At 42.6% G+C, this 21114-nt stretch overlaps 1 protein-coding gene across 1 annotated transcript in view; it reads right to left on the bottom strand.

Moving 5' to 3' along the window:
- Positions 1-21114, bottom strand: part of PHEX (phosphate regulating endopeptidase homolog X-linked) — a 217000-nt gene that overhangs the window by 188861 nt on the left and 7025 nt on the right. The window contains exons 3-4 of the mRNA XM_035000704.1: positions 19894-19962; positions 12830-12991 (exon numbers count right to left, since the gene is read on the bottom strand). Of these exons, the coding sequence (XP_034856595.1) occupies positions 12830-12991; positions 19894-19962 (231 nt within the window). The remainder of the gene's footprint in view (positions 1-12829; positions 12992-19893; positions 19963-21114) is intronic.

The raw sequence follows: 21114 nt of genomic DNA, 5'->3' as shown, positions 1-21114 counted from the left end.
AAAAAAAAAAAGAAGAAGAAGGTAGCAGGAGGGGAAGAATGAAGCGGGGGAAATCGGAGGGGTAGACGAACCATGAGAGACGATGGACTCTGAAAAACAAACTGAGGGTTCTAGAGGGGAGGGGGGTGGGAGGATGGGTTAGCCTGGTGGTGGGTATTGAGGAGGGCACATTCTGCATGGAGCACTGGGTGTTATGCACAAACAACGAATCATGGAACACTACATCTAAAACTAATGATGTAGGGCGCCTGGGTGGCTCAGTTGGTTAAGCGACTGCCTTCGGCTCAGGTCATGATCCTGGAGTCCCTGGATTGAGTCCCGCATTGGGCTCCCTGCTCGGCAGGGAGTCTGCTTCTCCCTCTGACCCTCCTCCCTCTCATGCTCTGTCTCTCATTCTCTGTCTCAAATAAATAAATAAAATCTTAAAAAAAAAAATAAAACTAATGATGTAATGTATGGGGATTAACAGAATTAAAAAAAAAAAAAGGCGGCAATATAAAACTCTTTCCAAATGACTCCCAAAGCATTCGAAGGACAAGGGAAGCTGTGGCGAGGGGAGACATTTTGACTCCTGCATCCCGGGTGTCACAGGCACATGGCGGCTTTGGCTGAGCGCTCGGGCAGTCGCAAGGCCTCCGGCAAGAGCAGTTCCATAGACGTCCTGCCACACCATGGGCTGTGCAGCCTTCAGACCTCAGCGGAGCCACAATTGCCTGCTTTCCTCACCCAGCACTTCCCACACGTTCCCCACCAGACATGTTTCATTCTGGCAATGACCCGCAGCTTGCAAACCCTAACTTCCTCTTCTCCACAGTTCAGAGTTTCCAGACGGACACCGACACCTCTGACCTCAATTCAAGTAATAGACCTTTAGGTCTTAATTTACTTGCCTGGTGTGTATCCAGACCAGCGTGCAGATCAAGGGGAAAACAGAAATCCTTTTTCTTCTCCTACATTATTCTGGGACTTGGCCAAAAGGTTGGGAAGTGTAAATTAAGAGAAACTAATGAATTAGGGCATCGCCTGGTATTCTCTAATGTCATCTAGCAGAAGATGTTGCGAGAGCAGTAGTTTTGAATGGGTCTCAGTTCAGAAAACTCAGAGAACTTTCCCCAATGGACAGTGCCTACAGTGCTTGACTCAGTTGGGTTTGGTTTTCACCCTCGAGTAGGTTCTCAAACTTGGCACCATGACAAAGTCACCTGGCAGGGGAGGAGTGGTTAAAAAATCCAGAAGGCCAGGCTCCACCTCAGACCAATTACATCAAAACCTCTAAGGATGGGCCCTGGGCGCCGGTGTTGTTTGGGCTCCCTCGTGAATTCAGTGCGCAGCCGTCAGTGAGAAGCACGGCTCTAGAGTGGCCCTGTCCGCCACAGAAGCTGGGAGTCACGTGGGGCTACTGAGCACCGGAAATGTGGCTTGTCCACATGGAGAGGTGTTGCAAGTGTAAGAAGCATACCGGATTCCCAAGACTTAGGATGTAAACTGTCTTGTGAATATGTTTTTATATTGATTACATGAAATGACAATTCTCTGGATATGTTGGGTTAGACAATCATGGGATTTTACCTGTTTCCTTTTTCTTTTTCTAACACGGCTGTTTAAAAATGTAAAATAGGTGACTTGCATTTTTGACTCACATTACATTTCTTCTGGACAACAGTGACTTTATAGGTCACTAGCTGTGTGACTATGAAATACTTAACCTCTCCAAGCCTCAGCTTTCACAACTATAAAATGGAAAAATACCACCTTCTTGGTTGTCAATATTTTTACGAGGCGCTAAGGGTCAAACCATCTGAATTCTAATCTTAGCTCCACTGCCCATTAGCTATGTGATCTTGGGCTGGCTAACAGTACTGCTCGGTGCCTTTGTTTCCTCATTGGCAAAGCACAGATCCATCTTCCATCTTATAGACGTGGTGGGAGTTCAGTTTAGAGAATTCAACTAAGGGCATTATTAAAGAAAGTCATCTCTACACAGTGCCTGGCTTGCTAGGCCCTTCTCCGTGTGTATTCCTAGGATTTTTTTTTTTTTTTTAATCATTAAAAGCTCACTTCACAGTAATGAGTAGAAATCCTGCCCATTAGTAATATATTGGGGGAGAAGTGGGGATTTTGCCACATCTTAAAGTTGCTCAACCTATCCACACTGTCAAGCTGCAGTTGAAATATTCTCAGAGTTGAGAGGGAGAGCACACCTGAAGCCGTCTCATCAGGGATATTGGAAATGCAAGGGTGAAATTTTCAACTCTGTTTGGCCACGTATTTTTGTGTGCAAGCAACTTTTCCATTTTTCTGGTGCCTAAGTTTTGCCACTGACCAATTAGGAGTACAGTAAAGGTAAGTGACTAACCCATTTCTCTAAAGACGCAGGTTTCAAGGTCCAGGAGATCTCAGTCATCTGCTTCTGCTGTGAAAGCTAGATGACCCTTGGAAGTTCTTGCAAAAATCCCACATTCTCAGCTCCATTATCATTCCAGCCTGTGGCAACCAAGAGCACCATCACGTGGGGATGTGGAGGAGCTTCCGGAATCATTACCACTGCTCACGTGGGTACTCCTCGGAACTGTTACCACCAACACCAGCCAGGATTTTTCTTCCCTTTCCAGTCATGGTCTTTCAGGAAGTGGCTGTTCAAAAATATGCAACCCTTCTGAACAACTGCCAAGTAAAATACACTTACACACACCAACTGTGCAAAACGGGGCCTGGGTGTAGGCAAGCTGAGAAGTATTCCTGTAGGTGTGTATGTGTCTTTCTCGGGATGCCCATATCCTGTGTCATCAGTCAGGCCAAAGAAGTTATATTTAGTCAAAAGAACCTAAATTTAGTCGGCCATCTTCTAAAGTAAAAGTGTTTCTTTCTTCCCACAACATGCAAGCTAACTAGTAGGAAACTTTTCATAATGTGTTACAATATTTACACTACAAAAATGCCCCCTCGTCTGCATCCCCACTCCTTTTTTTCAGCCGTTATTCCTAGGCACGGCATGCCCAAGCTGTAGCTCCACTTCTCAGAAACCTTAGCATTCTCTGCCGCAAGTCAAAAATTTCACAAATGGATTTTTACATCCTTCACTGGCCCATCTTACTCCTGTCACCTCCCACCAAGACATGTTCGTGCCTTCCTCCCAACAATGCCAAGTTACATGGATTCGGGCTTTTCCTTGGAACTTCATTCACAGCCCCTCCAGATCTATAGTCCCCCTCTACCTCTAACATTCCAAGTTCTACCCAGAGTCCCTGTCTTCAAGGATCAGATGACAAGCAAGCTCTTTCATACAACACATATCATGTACTTGTGAAAGAAGACTCTACTTGGTGTTACGATCTTCAGTCATTTGTATTGCTTCTAAGCATTTTTACCTACACCATAGTAAAAGCTGTATCATCTCTAGTTGGGTACCGAATTTCTGCTTTCATAAGAGGCTTGTGACAACACTCAGTCAACTATTTCATCTATATTTATTCTGTGGTATAGGTAATCACATCAAGCCTGCACTGTAATCAGCCAGGTTGGCATTGGCACAAATCTCCAAACACAAATCTCTGGTTTCATCTAATATCCTTATAAACATACATGAACTGTTGGTAATGTGCTCATCACCCAGGCATTCGAGACTGTGGACTATTCAAAGATCTGGGCATTGAGTGGACCCATGGGGTCATACAATAGCCAACTCTGCTTGAAACACCTAGATTAGGATGCATCAAAAGGCTGGAGTTCAATGAAACTATACCTTCTTGAGGCCTGCCCCAGCAAGCTTTACCCAGGCAGGGGTTCTTAATCTTTTTTGTGCCATACATTCCTTGGGCAGGCTCTTAAAACCTAAGGACCACTCTCAAAATAATGTTTACGAGTACATAAGAAACACAGGTTTACAGCAGAAACCAGTTATTCTGAAATACAGTTAACAAAACAGTTGTTTTACTATTTGTCACCATAATATATGTGCTACTTCATTAAGTCATTAAATAGTAAGATCTAGCATTGGGTCTAACCATTGCTATGATTTTGAAGTGGTGATGTATGTAGATAATATTTCAAGATACTTGCAACATTTGTATCAAGACAGAAAAATAATGCTTTCCATTGGTAACAGTGCCACAGCCCATAATACCAGAGCTTTGCCTACTTTCATAACTAAAGAAAATGCTAAAGTTCCATCAGAGGTTAGCATCTTTTCCCCTTCAAGTCCCCGGAATTCTATAGACAGCCCTTTTGAGTTAAGAATCCCTGAGGGAGAAGGGAAAGAAAAGAGGGAAGAAAGGCAAACTGGTGTGAACAACAAAAAGTGGCATCTAAAGAAGATCTAGAACAGCCTAAGATGACACTTCTCGTTTTCACCAATTCCCCTTTCCTCTTCTCTTTTTTCCTGCGGGAGGGATTTAAAATGCATTTCCCCCAACCCATGTGTTGTCTAATCAAACAGATTATCAAAATCTTCCAGGTCTGAGGTCATGACCAAGGTCTGCCAATAAAAGCTGGGAATACACACGAGTGTCCTAACCTACTGTTTCCTCCTCCAGGCTTGTCCCTTTCGGGATCAGCTGCCTTATTTATGGGCATGGTGAGACTTCCAGAAAAAAACTACATCATACCATTTTACTTTAATGATGCTGGTAAAGTTTTCTTATCAATATTTAATTTTTATTTGGCTAGGAATCTAACATTTCTCAAGCATCTACTACGTGCCAAGTGCTTTCAAAATGTTAATTTAATCCTCGTGAAATTAACAATAACAGATGTTATTTATTGAATTCTGTGTAGAAGACGTTTGATGCACCTCATTGAATTAATCCAACAGTATCACCAGATAAGAAACTCAGCCTCAGTCACAGAGCCAGTAAGTGGCAGAATCCCAACTGCTTTTCAGACCCAAATGTGAATGCCGTCCTGGGAGTTTTCCTTTTCCTTACTGTAACTTACACAAGACCACACCACCAGGGAGTCTTGGAGCCCCAGGAAGGGCTATAGCCTGTCTCACTGTCCATTCCCCTGCCCTGAAGAACAACTGACAATTACCCTCTTCCCCTCCCATCAGGGGCAAGCTCTGGCTGCATCTCAGGATTCTTCTGGAACAGTATGTCAGGCCCTAGGCACGGAGGCAGGGGGAGAAAGAAGAGAAGAGAAAGCCACCCCTCTCCATTGAGTCAGCCAGCCACCCCCACCACTGCACCGAGCCGCTCACCCAGGGCACAGTCTTTTTCTTCTCTAACAAGCATTAGTAAGCACCAACTATGTGCCAGGCACGATGCTGGGTGCTGAGTCACACTGAAGCCCAAAATGGCACACAGAGTTAAGAAAAACGGTGAGCAAATATACAAACAAGTTAATTCAAATGGTTATAAGTGCCACAAAGAACACTAGTAGGGTAATAGGACAGAAAGGGACTGGAGATGGGAGTAGAGAACTATTTTTAATAAAGGTACCCTCTGCCCCTTCTCTGTTGCTGAACTCTATCACTAACATAAACTTGAATTTATTCCCAGAGAGCTCACCTTTCCAAAGGCCTATTCAGGGCTCTAGCGCAGCACTGATAGGAACATTATCTGAGCCATATAGGTCATTGTTCATTTCCTTGTACATTTAAAAATAAGAAAAATGAAACAGGTGAGGTTAATATATTTTAACCAAATAAATCTTAAAATATTATCATTTCAATATGTAATTGAGGAAATAAATCATCAATTTCTTGGTGAGATACTTTACATGTTTTTTAAAATGAAGTCTTTGAAATTTGGTGGGTATTTTTTATTTATACCACATTTCAATTCCAGCTAGCCATACTAGCTTCAAGTACTCAAAAGCCCCAAGTGGGGGGCACCTGGATGGCAGAGTCGGCTAAAGCATTCAACTCTTGGTTTTGGCTCCGGTCTGATCTCAGGGTTGTGAGATCGAGTCCCACATTAGGCTCCATGCTCAGCACAGGGTCTGCTTGAGTTTTTCTCTCCCTCTTCCTCTGCCCCTCCCCACCGCTTGCATGTTCTTTCTCTCTCAACTATATAGATCTTAAAAAAAAAAAAAAAAAGGCCACAAGTGGCTAGTGGCTACCGTATTGAACAGTGCACCTCTAGACTCCTGATTACAGTACTTACTGAAACATTTTGTGATGGGCAGATTTTTAAGTTCCACGTGGGTAGTCTTGAGGGCCTTATTAATCTCAGCACTTCTGTATCCTCCTGTGTCTAACACAATGCCTCTTGCTAGATGTGAATGAGGAAGTATAAATTCTGGTTGCTATTGGCAAGAATCTTATGACCAAATAGACTTAGCAAAAATCATGAGACAGTGAATGTCAAAGCACAGAGAAATAAAGAAATGCGATCTTTAATGACATGGTTCAGCTGCTGCATCAATCCTTACCTGAAGTCCACATTACTACTAGACATTTTGGTTACATGAACCAGAAAATCTTCTCTATTTTTAAGTCAGGTGGAGTTGGGATTTCTGTTACTTGTGGCTGAAAGCAACTGGTGCCAAGAAAAAAGTAAATGTCGAGTCAATAGTCTTGAGTTCACAGATTAATTAACACAGGCAAAATGCTGTACATTTCAATCTATTTGAAGTGAAAATATTTTCCCCAAATTAAAGCGCACACAACCCAGAATGAATCTAATGAAGAGATCTGGTTCTTGTCAAGTATACCCAACTTATTTGTAATTTAACCCCTATAACAGAAGAGCTACGTAAAAGCCACAGGGAGAAAGATCAGATCTTAAAATCAAATGCTTGGGGCAGAAAAGTTAAAAAGACAAGGACATGCATGGGGGGTAGAAAGGGACACACAAGAAGAAAGCCTAAAATCCTAACTATCAGAACTACTGGAACACAGCTTTTACACATGATGGCCGTTCTCACGGCCTCTTCACTTCCTTCAGCTATTTAGAAAAACATATTCTAGAGCTACATATATATTTTTCAAAGAGGCTTCAGAAAGAAATTCATGTGCATATTTGAAGGGGGTGTTTCCTAACAGGAAATTGCTAAACTTTTTCAATCTGACAACTTCTTTCCCTTTCTTCACACTCTATACACCCCCTCCCCTCCCCACGCTCAAATGGTGTTCTGGGATTAGGAAAAATGCAAACAACAACAAAAGACTTTTCAGGTAAAATCATTTCATTTCACATTCTAAATGTCTTCTAGGGGTGCCTGGGTGGCTCAGTCAGTTAAGTGTCTGCCTTGAGCTCAGGTCATCATCCCAGCATCCTGGGATCGAGCCCCATGTCAGGCTCCCTGCTCAGCGGAGAGCCTGCTTCTCCCTCTCCCTCTCCCTCTGCTGCTCCCCCTGCTTGTGCTCTCTGTGTCAAATAAATGAATAAAAATCTTTAAAAAAAAAAAAAAATGTCTTCTATACCAGCCCAAATCTTCACGCAGCACCTCTCTGTGCGTGCGGGACCTATGATGACACATGTGTAATTTGGCAACTTGCTGCTTCATGTGTGGCCACATGAGAAAGAGCCAGCATGGTCACAAAAACAGGAATCTATAAATAGCATCCCTCCCCCCCATTTATACAGCAGACTCACTGAGATTTACTGGGGCTGAGTTTCACCAAGAAACTCACCCCACCCCAATGGCTGTCTACTCCCTAGCACTTCTCCACCGTATCCTCATATTTTTTCTAATCTGATGTCTGTTTCAAAGAATTTAATGATGTCAAAGCTCAGTTTGGTACATCATACTATGTTCATGGCATAAGGAAAATGACACAATTCACTGTCTTCAATCATCTCAACTTCTTAATTATCAAATGACTTTATAGGAGCTGAAGTTTTCAGCTTTCCACTATCTTCAAAAGATGATTTGGCTAGGATCATTATAGCAAAACAAGATTGGGGGGGGTTATTTAATTATGAGAACCATTTGAATCTTAGCCAGCAGATATTTACAAATAAATCACCCATCTATGAATCATAATCATCTTTCTTTGCTCATTAATGCATAGACCCTACTTCATCTTATTGTTCTGCTGGTGCTGTCTGTGCTTGAACACAATAATATACTGCATTTCTTTACAAAATATTGGCAAAGATTGCTATTCCATAATAGAAATGAGCTGGCCCTACCTTGAGTCATCTGTCTTCTGTTTGACACGTGTTCTATCTCACTTATTGCCTCATGTTTCATAAGTGCTCATTTGCAAAATTTTCATCTGCTCGTTCATAAGCAACACATGCTGTGTCATCTTCATGGTCACATGAAGACAAATTTGGGAGGTTTTGTAGGAAGGAAATTTTGAGACATTCAAACACATGACTATATTCAGCCTGCTTTAAAAAAAAAAAAAAAAAAACCTGCTTCTTGGAGAGAATAAGGAATAATTTTATCTTCCAACTAGGAATCGGAGTCTTATATGCCATTTAAAGAAAAAATTCATGAAGCCAGGTTGCTGACTTCAATAGAGGGCAATTTTTCATCAGCCAGGTCTGTCAAATCCATTTTATTTCACAAATTGGACAGCCGTATCTGTATGTTCTCTATCAGCAACAAGAAAATGGTATTCTTTTGATTGGTAGTATTGGGTTTTATTTTTGGATGTTCTCACTTTTTACCAAGGGTGAGGAAAAATATCTAGACAGTATTCAATATTTTTGAAAGCACATGATATTTACAAACAATAAGACCAGAATAAAACTTAAAGCATTTGGTAGACATTACTTCATGAACCTCAGAACTGGTGGTGAGACAAAATGGAGGCAGAGACAACAAATATTTACTGAGGGCCTATTGTATGCCAGGAACTGGACTGGGATAAAGCATCATTTATAAAGGTCATCTCCTCTAGTCCCCACAAGCCCTACGAAATGGGTTCTCTTATCCCCATTTGAAAGGTAAGAAAACTGAGGTAGGTGAAATGAGTGGCCAAAAGTGGCACAGAGGAGAAATGTAAGGAAACCAGGATTCAAATGCAGGTCTGCAGCTTCAACGCTCATGCTGAGTGCCTTACAATGAGGGAAAAAAATTTGGAAATAATCTAAATGGCAACATAGGAATTGATTGAATCAATGGTAGTATATCCATACAAAGCAGTCATGGCAAAGGATGGTAAAGATCTATTTTTGACATGAAAAGATGTTAACATGTCAAATAAAAGATTATAAACACAGAATATATGATCCTTTTTGACCTATAACTTGGTATATATATTCGCATTAAAAGGTTATCACTGGGTGGCAGGACTTGACATAGGTTCTTTTTGACTTGTTTTTACTTTTTTTGGTTTTATTATTGAAGTTCTTTTTGCAAGCTAGGAGTAACAGAACACAATAAAGAATACCCATTCAAAACAAAGAAAAATAAATATTTAGGGGTTGCAGGGGAAATACCGGAGGCATCACCAACCAAGCTAGGCATAAGAAAATTACACCCATTGTCATTGCTATTATTCAACACCATTCTGGAGGCTCTAAAAAATTCTAAAGAAGCCACCAAAAAGCTATTAATTAATAAGACCATTCTATGGGTGCCTGGGTGGCTCATTCAGTAAAGCGTCTGCCTTCGGCTCAGGTCATGATCCCGGGGTCCTGGGATCAAGTGCTGTGTCAGGCTCCTTGCTCAGTGGGGACTCTGCTTCCCCCTTTCCCTCTGCCGCTCCCCCTGCTTGTGCTCGCTCTCAAAAGCTTTTTAAAAAAGACAATTCTAACGAGATCCAATATAGATATATCAAAGCTTTACAACGGCTTCAGGAGTTGGCAAACTTTTTCCTTACAGGTCAGAGGGTCAGTATTGTAGGCTTGCGGGCCATGTGGTCTCTGTAGCAACTCCTCGACTCTGCCGCTCTAACACAAAAGCAGCCAGCCGTGAACAATGCCTAAGTGAACGGATGCACAGTCTCCCAATGAAACTTAGTTGTAAGAACAGGCAGTGAACTGGGTTTGGCCCACAGGCCATAGTTTGCTGATCCCTACTTTATACCACCAAAAACAAAGAAAGAAACAAAACAACAACAAACAACAACCAGTTGATGGAGAAGACTCAGCAAGAAAATATATAAAAACCTAGAAATAACTTTCTGAAGGGCGATTCAGCTGTATGTATACATCAAAAATTAAACTGTGACAACTCTTTCAATACAACTCCGTTTCTGGAATACACATGGCTCTTTATTACAGTGTTTTATATATATATTATCCATGTCTATGAGAAATACATCATTTTTAAAGCACATGACAGTGGTATGCCTAATTTTAGCTAGGTTTTTTAAATAGATGGGTGTGCACATGAGGTTTTGCATATGTACCCACAAATGGAAAAAAAAAAACCCTGGAAAGATGTATACCCAACTGCTCCATTAGCAGTTATTTCTATGGGTGAATTTATGAGCAACGTTCTTACTTTTTGCATTTAATTTTTGTTTCTTTGTACTTTCCCAGCTGAGCTTATAAGTAAAATTTTTCATTTTTAAAAGCAAGCAAACAAAAAACCCTGTGTGCCGCTCAACAATTTAGTCTTATTTCTACGAATGCTCAAGAATCTCATACACAGTGTCCTCTTCAAGAAAAGCACATTGGTACTGATTTTCATTTCACATTAAGACATCACTGGGAAGTGCTTTAAATTGTTCTAACTGCTTCATGCCCTGAAGATAGAAATCTTCTGGCTCAAATAATGTGTAAGGAGCATCTATCTGCAAATCTTATCTTTTTCTTATCCTTCAGTGACATTTCTACGGGCAAGACTATGTGTATGCACATACATGCACCTGTGCACACATCTATCTAGGAAGAAAAGCCAAAGAAGGGAAACCGGGAAATAGGCAAGAATGGTAGGTGAAGGACCAATGTGAGTTAATACGATACAGGGAAAGAATTATTAAATTCATTTCTCAAGGTCTTATCGTTCTATAGTATGGGAACCTCCCCTGTTGGGTTAGGGACAAACTGACATTATTGCACATTCTTATTCTAATTTATGAAACTTTTAAGTCCTCCTAGAAAATTTAAGTCCATATGATTTATATTGTGAAAAGTTATGGATAAGTTGTGAAGCTTAAGCACATTTTTCCTTACAACTGGCAATAGGTATCTAATCACTGTGCCAATAGTTACAGTTGTTAAAACATATAAATTGAGACAATTTTCACGTACTTAAAATCTTGGGAAAATGGAGATGGAGTAGAGAGAAAAATGATGGATTCTTCTAACTTCTCAGAAATTCTGGAGTTCAAAAGTCTCAAATATCCAAAACACAGGAAAAAAAAAAAATTCGATGATGGAACAGAGAAAACATACCTTTTTCACTTCACATTTGATCCGAAAGTTTCTTGGAAAGATTAGGTTTTCTAAAAGCTCTAGATCCTATTATTTTACACACTGGATGAAAAAGAAAAGCTTTAGATGGCTGAGTTCGGCAAATGCAATGCTCTAAACCTCGGGCTACAGCACAGTACTACCTCACGCTAACAGAGAGAGCAGGAAGCTTCTTGTGCTAGATGAGCGCGCTCTCCCTGCCCAAGGATGTCCTCATCCCCATGCCCAGATCTGTGCCTGTGCGTCCCTACATGGCAAAGGCACCTTGCAGGTGGGATTCAGTTAAGGATCTTGAGATATAGAGTGATCAGGTCATAGAGCGGGGCCCTACCTCCATAAGTAGCAGAGTCTTTCCATAAGAGAGAGGAGATGTGAGGAGGGAAGTCAGAGGTCAGCGTGGAGAGAGATCTAAAGATGTGGCAGGGGCCATAAGCCAAGGAATAAAGGCGCTTGCAGGAGCTGGAAAAGCCAAGGGCATGTATTCTCCCCTCGAGCCCCTGGAAGCCCTGCCAACTCATTTAGACTTCCAACCTCCAGAATTTTAGGATGATAAACTTGTGTTGTTTACAACCAAAGAGTTAAAAATAAATTAAAAAATTCTTTCTAGATGTTATGTGGCATAACTCAGTTATCAAAAAAAGAAAAAACCTTCCTTTTCTAAAAGATTTTTTTTATTTATTTGAGAGAGAGAGCGTGCACAAGCAGGGGGAGCAGCAGGGGGAGAGGGAGAAGCAGGCTCCCGAGGAGCAGGGAGCCTGATGTGGGGCTCAATGCAGGGCTTGAACCCAGGACCCTGGGATCATGACCTGAGCCGAAGGCAGATGCTTCACCAACTGAGCCACTCAGGCGCCCCGAAACACACACATTTTTGCCTTCCCAAAAGTTACCTTATCTGGCCTTACCATCTCCCTACTTCCATCCTGAAGTGCCTTCCTCCAATAGCTCAGTAAAAAATAGATCTAATGCGAACAGAAGTGCCTCTAGTAAAAGACTCTTCCAAGTTTTGAAGTGTGTATGCACACACACGTATGTGTCCATACGCATATGTGAGTATGTGTGTGTGAGCCTGTCATTACTACGGAGGCCATGGGAGGAAAAAAAAAGTCCCCCCCAGAGCCAAGTCAGAAGTTAACAGGAACAATATGACAAACACAAGGTCATCCAGAGTTCTCAAGAGACAATGCGGTGTTAAGTACATTTTGTAGCCATGAAAATCCAGGATGTAAATAAGCATGTGATGAGGTTTGCTCTGAACAGAATAAGTATATTTATATAAAATAACTTTCATTAACTATTCCTTTGTTACCAATCTCAAGGAAATGCTCGTTATCCTTCAGCAGAATTTACTATTAGCTAATGCAAACATAATGAAACCTCTGCTAGGCTTATATTCGAGATCTGGGAGACTGAAATCCCACTATTTTCCTTTCAATCTTCCATTTTCAAAAATCTTGGAAATGACTTTAATATAGTTAAAAAGTAATCAGGCATGCTTCAAATCCAAAACTGTGTTTTTTCGGTCAAGTACTGCTCTCCGTAAAGTGCGTCACCAACCCCCAGTAGAAACTTACCCTTCAACTTGAGGTCAACGTTATGTCTCAGCCAAGGGTAAACCCCATAGCTTGGCATATCTTCAGGAATCGGATTACTGTTTATCCAGCCATCACAAGCAAACCGGAAGAAATTATCACAAGGGTCCACAGAGAAATTTACCTTACTCAAGATGGCAGCAGCTATTTAAAAAGAAAATCATAGGATTAATGACAAGCACTGAACACTATGTACTGTTCTCTTCCAAATTAAACAACCATTTCCTATCCACCAGTTCCCAAGCCTTGGCTTTTACTTTTCCTCTCAAATGACTCCCTGAATCAACTTCACTATATTACATTACTGTATTCAGATTGAGTGGGATTCGTGTGAATGGTTTTTGCAGGACTGCCTCTGACATCTGCGCCGCATGGGATAGGAATACAAATGGAGTCTACAGTAAACTGTCTGCAAGGAGGAGTGCAACCTTTCCTTCTATCCCGCTCATCCTTCTGCAAGGTGATTTTGCAACTCAGCCCATCAAGCAATAGGATCTATTTTCCCTGCCTTGAATCTGGGTTGTCCTTGCGATTTGCTCTAACAGAATATAGCAGAGCGACTTTTCTTGAGTTTCAAAACTAGGCCTTAAAAGGCCCTTGTACCTTCCATAGTAACTCCCTTTGATTGGAGCCCTAAGACAGACCTTTGAAGAAGCCTTCTGGAGGAGGCGAGGCCACATGGAAAATAAGCCAGTCAGCACCAAGTGCCAGACATGTGACTGAAGCCATCATGGACCTTCCAGGTCAGATGACCCTCCGGCTGAATGCAGCTGTATAAATGAGCCTAGGCAAGAGCAGCAAAGGAACCCCCAATGAACCCACAGAATAAGAAATATTAAACCACTCATGTTTTAAGCCTCTAAGATTTGAGGGTAGTTTGTTCCACAGCATAAGCTGAGTGAAACAGAGGCCTGTAAGTCATATTGAAATATATAAAGGATATATTCAATATACCTCCATAAAGACCTGGAAAAGCCAGGTATGAATTCCTGAGCCCCTGGACGTTTAGTGTAGCTCTCAGAGGAATGAACCCCTGGAAGAGACCCCCATGGGCCCTGCAGAGAGGCTCAGGGCCATTTAGCAGGGAATTCGGGCTTATAAAAGGATATGGCTGCTAACCTGGCCCCTGGACTATGGGAGAGGCATGGCCAGAGGAGGGCAAAGTGGGCATGGGGCCTAGGGCAAGGGCCCCTCCTGCCCAGGTGTCAGGGCAGAACTGAGTATGTATATAAGTTAACAGAAAGACACAACAGACTGATTTACCTTTTCTTCCTCTTTCATGAGCCCACACACAATTACATATGCAACACAGTCAACAAGGAGGAAGTTTGTGCATACTTAATATATAACCATGAGCTTTAAAAAATCTTTCATTAAAAAATGAGGTTCTTGGGGCATCTGGGTGGCTCAGTCAGTTGAGTATCTGACTTCGGCTCAGGTCATGATCGCAGGGTCCTGGGATCGAGCCCCACACTGGGCTCCACACTCAGCAGGGAGTCTGCTTCTCCCTCTCCTTCTGCCTCTCCCCACTGCTTGTGCTCGCTGGTGCTCTAGCTCGTGCACACTCACTCTCTCTCAAATCATAAAATCTTTTAAAAAAATGAGAAGATTCCAAAATTCCTAATACTGAGCTCCAACTCTCTTCCAACTGTCATACAACTGCTGGCTACCACTCAAACACAAAGATATGCACCAATTAAAAAAAAAAGGCAGCCAATATTTTAATGACATTGGAAAGATGACATTGTGTAATTTTCATACATTAATTAATGCCAGAATATATTTATTTGAAGTAATGAAAACCCAATGAGTTTTCAGCTAAATATGAAGGAATTGCCAAAAAAAGTATCATCTGCATATATTTATATATGCTGGTTATCAGTTTGGTTACATGTGTCCTCCAGGTTCAAAACTAAGGCTAGATATTTTTCTAGCCTAGACTTGCTATGCAAATTTTCAACAGCTTTTCGTCCTTCATAAAGTGAATGATATAGAAATATCCTAAGTTTCTACAGGACTTCAAAATCCCCAGCACTTTCCCCCTTTCCAAAAAAATCAAAGCAAAAAACTAGTTTAGAGGGGCACCTGGGTGGCTCAGTGGGTTAAGCATCCAACTGTTGATTTTGGCTCAGGTCATGATCTCAGGGTTGGGAGACTGAGCCCCACATCAGGCTCCACAGTGAGTGTGGTCTGCTTCAGATTCTCGCTCTCCCTCTCCCCCACCCCCCAACTTGTGCTCTATTAAAAAAAAAAAAAGTAAAATAAACTGGTTTTAGAAGTTTGATCAATTTAAAACTGGCTTAATATTTTCATGTTCGAGAATTCAGTGGTCTCCAATTATATTTTACTTACTGCTACTATTTTATCATATTAGTATGCAAATAAGCTAGGACATACCAAATCTTTGTTTGTATTTATGATTCTGGCTGTGCAACCACAGAACGAATCTGCTATGGGACACCCCAGGGGCAATGATCATACAAGTGTCAGTGCCACACAATATTTACAGTCACCAGAAGAACCCTCACACACATTTTTATTCACGTAAGCACACGGTCTTCTGGCCGCCTTCCCAAACCTCCCCCTGCCCCCAACCTAAAATATGTCCTCTCCATCTCCTCAGTATTCTTGCAGGTACCAACAAAATCTGCAAGATCAGCTCTGACCTCAGCCTTGACAGAGTGGGGAAATACATCACTCACAGAGAATGTGGAAGTCAGCCCGCTAAGTGGGAAAACTCTAGTTTCAACCTCCTAATTCATCATTCATCATTCACAGCTGGGCACAGGGCTGCACTTTCTGCAGAACTGAGACTTCAAATTGCAAGGGACCGTAGTTGTCAAGACACCACAACTCCTTTCCCCCTGTTCAGTTCCATAGAGAAAACTCAAAGAGACTTGTTTTAATAAAGAAATACGATGATCAAAGAAACCTGTGAAAGGCCCAACTATGTGTCCTCTCAAGTTACTGCATAGAAGGTCAGTGGTTACGTGGTCTCCTATTAGTGTTTATTTAGAGCTAGAGGCACCACACCCCATGTACCAGCCTGAGCTTTTAAGTGTAATCAGGGCTCAAGGGAGAGGGTGGTGTTAATAGTAAAATCATTAATATTGAGCATTTCCTCTGTGCCAGGAACTATGCTAAGCCCTTTTCAGAAAGTACAGCATCATCTAGAGCCAGACCACCTGGATTTAAATGCCAGCAACACCATGCAAAAGCTATGTAACCTTGGGCAGGTTACTAAACCTCTCAGTTTCCTCATCTGTAACAAGGGATAATAATCGCAACCCACGGGAGCTTCATGAGAATTAAATGAGTAAATACACATGAAGTGTTTAGAAGAGTGTCAGGCACACTGACAAATAAATACGGTTGCCAGATAAAATACAGAATGCCGAATAAAACTTGAATTTCATATCAATGGCAGCTTTTATATTATGTACCAAATATTGCAGGGGACATATACAAAAAAAAAATAGCAGCCTTATTGTCTATCTGTAATTCAAATTTAACCGAGCATCCTGAACATGTATGTATGTAGCTAAAGCTGGCAACCTTACAAATTTTTGCTATTATTTTTGCTAGTCCACAAATAGTTATCTGAAACTCTTGAGTTATTTTTCAGAGCTCATAAATTTTCAGATTTTAGAAAACTAATACAGTGCATAGACCACAGCAATGTCTGGAGTGGCACTCCTGAAGTAAGCACATTAATAATTCCATAGGAAATATATGCATATTTTCCTAGGTGGGATAAACAAAGTCCACAACAGTCTCATGAAAGATCTAGTTTTGCCATCACAACAACTGAAATCGGGTCCAGTCTTGCCAACTGACATGTTACGATGTTCTCTGGGTCTGGGGTTAAGAATCACACACTGTGGACCTGGAATACTACTACAACCAGCACCATTATTTTCTTCTATTCTCACACCTAGAATGCTAAGTAAGAACAGTATTCCCATTTTACAGATGGTAAACAAGAGACTTAGGATGGTTATTCAATTAACCCACGATCATGTGGCTTTTAAGTAGCCAGATCATGCTTCAAACCCAAGTCAGCCTGTCAGCCCTTATCCCTATTTAGCATACCCTTTCCTTGCAATTTTTTCCACCTCTTATTTTGAAAGAGGGATTAGGAGAAGAGGAAATGGACAAGAGGAGGAAAAGAGAGCTATGTATGGAGAGGAGGCATCTCACAAAGGGGTGGCACCTGCTCAGAAATGGTCCAGACAGGATCAAACACTTCCACCTCCTGAGCTTCCGTCCTGCATGACCAGGCATGCGCACACCCCCTCGCCCCCGCGCCGCACGCACGCACGCACGCAGCCGCTGCGCCCCCCCCCCCCCCCCGGCGCCTTTGCGCTGCTTTTCATTTAAGACCTTCCCAGGGACACATTTATGCGGTGAGTACCTAACAGCTGTTCTGCAGGTCCCTAAGCACAGTGAGGCTCATGTTACACTGAAGAGGATGGATCCTTGGTGAGCCTTTTGTCACAGAAACGGAAAAATCGGTATTTTTTTTTTCAATATTAAAAAGCCATTCACCAACGTGAAAATTAAAAACAACAGCAAGGCAAAACAGACTAGCTGGCAGGAAACGACATTATCAAATGACATTCTGTAAGTCTTACTCTTGCATTATTATGATTTGTAATAAAGAGAAAACCCGTACAGTAAGTGGCTCTCCATACAAAAAGTTGCCTAAACGCAAATTGAAAATGTTTTAGTTCAAAAAAATCTTTTTCACACATCTGCAAGGACCCAACCACAGCAAAATCACAAGGTGACGTGAAGTCTAAACCGTGACCTGCTGACAGTTCCACCTGGTGTCCCACTCCACTTCAAGTCATCACTTTCCATTGAGAAACCCTAGGTCAGCCGCTGAAGCTGGAAACAGGAAAGGGTATGGGAATTCCCAAATTGTTCTCAACCTTCCCGGGAGGAGATGGAGAAGCTGAAACAGCTGTCTAGTCACCAGACACTAGTAGGTCCATTGTTATGAAAAAGGCAAGACAGCACCAAGGCCAAAGAGTAACCTGGCATGGCCTTATTGCACCAAAGCCCTGATGGAGAGCAAACAGACATGAACTTGAAGCCCAGCCCAGTAGCTAACTCAGGCTGTGACCCTGGGCAAATTATTTAGCTTCCAGAAGCCTCCATATCCTCATCTGTAGTTGGGCCTGGTGATAGCACTGACATCATGGGGTTCTTATGAAGATTTTATGAGAGCATATGTAAGTCACTTAACAATGCCTGGTTAAAAAACACATACTGATCACTTAAAAATGGGACAAAAGGGCGCCTGGGTGGCTCAGCCGTTAAGCATCTGCCTTCAGCTCAGGTCATGATCCCAGCGTCCTGGGATCGAGCCCCACATCGGGCTCCCTGCTCGGCGGGAAGCCTGCTTCTCTCTCTCCCACACTCCCCCTGCTTGTGTTCCCGCTCTCGCTGTGTCTCTGTCGAATAAAGTCTTTAAAAAATAATTCCAACAACAACAAAAATGGGACAAAAAATAACAATTGTCTAATCCCTTATCTTTGTATAAGGCCTCTGAATTTAAAAGCTCTTTCGCCTGAGTCTTTTCCATCTCAACAAATGCCACTGCCAAAAATCTAAGCATCACCTTGATTCTCTGCTTTTTCTCACAACTCACTTCAAATCCTTCGGCAAACGCCTGGCTCCAAAACCCTCTACACTCTGCCTTTCCATTTCCATCTCTGGAATTCAAAAAAGCATCGCGTCTCATCTGGCTTACTGAAATAACCTCCCGCCTGACGACCTTCTTCCATCTTGCTCCCGATGGTTTCTTCTCCACCCCAAAACGACTCTCCTGAGTCTAGGTCTCCACAGAGAGATCTTTTTAAATGTTAATAAGATCATGTCTCTGTCTTTATTGAAACCTTCTGGAGGCTTTTGAGCACACTTAGGAAAAACCCACACTCGCTGACACCTGCGTTCCCCACTAACCCTCATCACCTGCACTCTGCCCCTTATGCAGTAAGTTCTCCCGCTCTGGGACCTTTGCCCCAGTTCTCCCCCATACCTGGAAAGGCCTTTCCTCAATCTTCACACAACACGTCCCTTCTCATCATTCAGGGTCATTTCAACATCATTTCCTCAGACTTTCCACTCTAGCCATCCTGTCACTTGCTATCACATTATTCTACTTGAATATTTTAATCTTCTGCATAACATTACCATCAGCCGATATTTTTCTTCCACATTGATCACCTTGTGTTTGTCTTCCCCTACCAGGTGATTCAACTTTACTAACTTGGTGCCTGACTTGGAATAAGTATTTGGCAAATTAATTCATTAATCTCTTAAGACCAAGAGCAAAGTGAAACGGCTATGTGCTTAACTAATCCTTATGACTCGCCCCTTGGAAAATATACTAGTGTTCGTGCCCACTTAAAGAAGAGGGGGAGGGTGCTGGAATCTGGGTCCTGCAAATCTAGGCCCTAACCCTATTCCCTCTTCCCTGTAGAGGGAATATAAGGGTTCTGCCAACACTGAGGCAAGTTTAAACACTCATATTCCCTGTGGAGCACCCACTGATACATGATCCAGTCACCTCAAGTTTGACTTGTAAGGACCCAAAGTGATTTCAGGTGACAGTGGAAGCACAGATTGATGGAGGATCCCTGCTCAGAGGCAGACAGGTCGGATCCACTGACCAAATGATACAGAGAGACTGCTTAGGGTAAACAGGGACCTGTATCCAGCTGAGGCCATAGGAAGGCTGATGGTCTCTCTGTTCGGGTCTTAAGAAAAGCCATTAGGCCTTCCAAGCCCCTTCCGGATTTCCTTATAATGACTTGGAATACCCCACAGCTGTTTTTTTGCAAGGAAGAAAAAAACAGGAAACCAATGCTCCACAATTTCACACTGAGACTTGAAGGTAAACTGAAAGTTTCATCAAAATTGCATTTCATCCTTGGTAAACCTCAAGCAAACAGAATACTAAAAATACCACCTGTTTTCTCTTCCTCTCCCCAAGGTACCATTATGATAACTAGACACAGGATGGAAAACGGACTTACCAGCTTCGATGCATTCTGGCTTCAAGCAGTACTCCTGTTTAGCTTGGAGACTTAAGAAACCTTGACTCACTGAAAAAACAGACCAAAATAAAGAAATGACTGGCATGTAGCAGACCACCGTCAGATAACCCACAGTCAGGCACATAGGCTAGACATGTGGTATCAGTTCATCCTTCTCAGCATTGACACGGAGTTCAAAAATCCAGCTGGCTCAGTATCACCCAACCAGACTCTGGTCACAAGCTAAGTAACCTTGGTGAGACTCACTGCTCTGAAATTGGGTTCTCTAGAATATGAGTGGATACAATCAGACCAGTGCTTCTCAGAGTGGGGTGCCCAGGCCTCGGGAGCAGCATCCCCTGGCAGCTCTTTAGAAAGATAAATTACTGAGGGGTGCCTGGGTGGCTCAGTCATTAAGCGTCTGCCTTCGGCTCGGGTCATGATCCCGGGGTCCTGGGATTGAGCCCCGCATCGGACTCCTTGCTCAGCAGGGAGCCTGCTTCTCCCTCTCCCACTCCCCCTGCTTGTGTTCCCTCTTTCGCTGTCTCTCTCTCTGTCAAATAAATGGATAAAATCTTAAAAGAAAAAAAAAGAAAGATAAATTACTGAGCCCTACCGCTGACCTGAATCAGAAAGTCTGGGCAGGGGGCGCCTGGGTGGCTCCGTTGGTTGAGCGTCTGCCTTCGGCTCAGGTCATGATCTCGGGGTCCTGGGATCGAGCCCCACATCGGGCTCCCTGCTCGGGGGGAGGCCTGCTTCTTCCTCTCCCTCTGCCCTTCCCCTGCTCATGCTCTCTCACTCTGACTTGCTCTCTCTCAAATAAATAAAATCTTTGAGAAAAAAAAAAAGAAAGTCTGGCCGGGGGGCGGGCAGCCATCTGCATTTTTGCAAGCCCTCCAGGTGATTCTGATGCACACGGGGTTTGAGAGCCACGGGGCTAGATGATCTCTAAAGTCTCTTCCATCTCCAATTATCTATGATTGAAGTCTCATAATTTCACTCTTTCTGTTTACAACTATGTTCCTGTTTTAGAGATGGGGATAAAATGAAACTTACAACTATGTCATTTGGAGTAAATCCAGACTGGAAGGAGAAAAAGAGCATGTGTGGCATTTAAAGTTCTGAATCTTATCTAGACCGTCCGTAGATGGGGGGGGGGGGGGTTACACAGTCATCTAGCAAGAGAGTCATGATACACCCTGTACCCCACACACCCTCCTC

Source organism: Mirounga leonina, unplaced genomic scaffold (assembly GCF_011800145.1).
Source record: "Mirounga leonina isolate KUSES-001 unplaced genomic scaffold, KU_Mleo_1.0 Mir_101595, whole genome shotgun sequence".
Classification (NCBI taxonomy): domain Eukaryota; kingdom Metazoa; phylum Chordata; class Mammalia; order Carnivora; family Phocidae; genus Mirounga; species Mirounga leonina.
The sequence above is the reverse complement of the archived record's forward strand: the minus strand, read 5'-3'. Positions and strand labels throughout refer to the sequence as shown.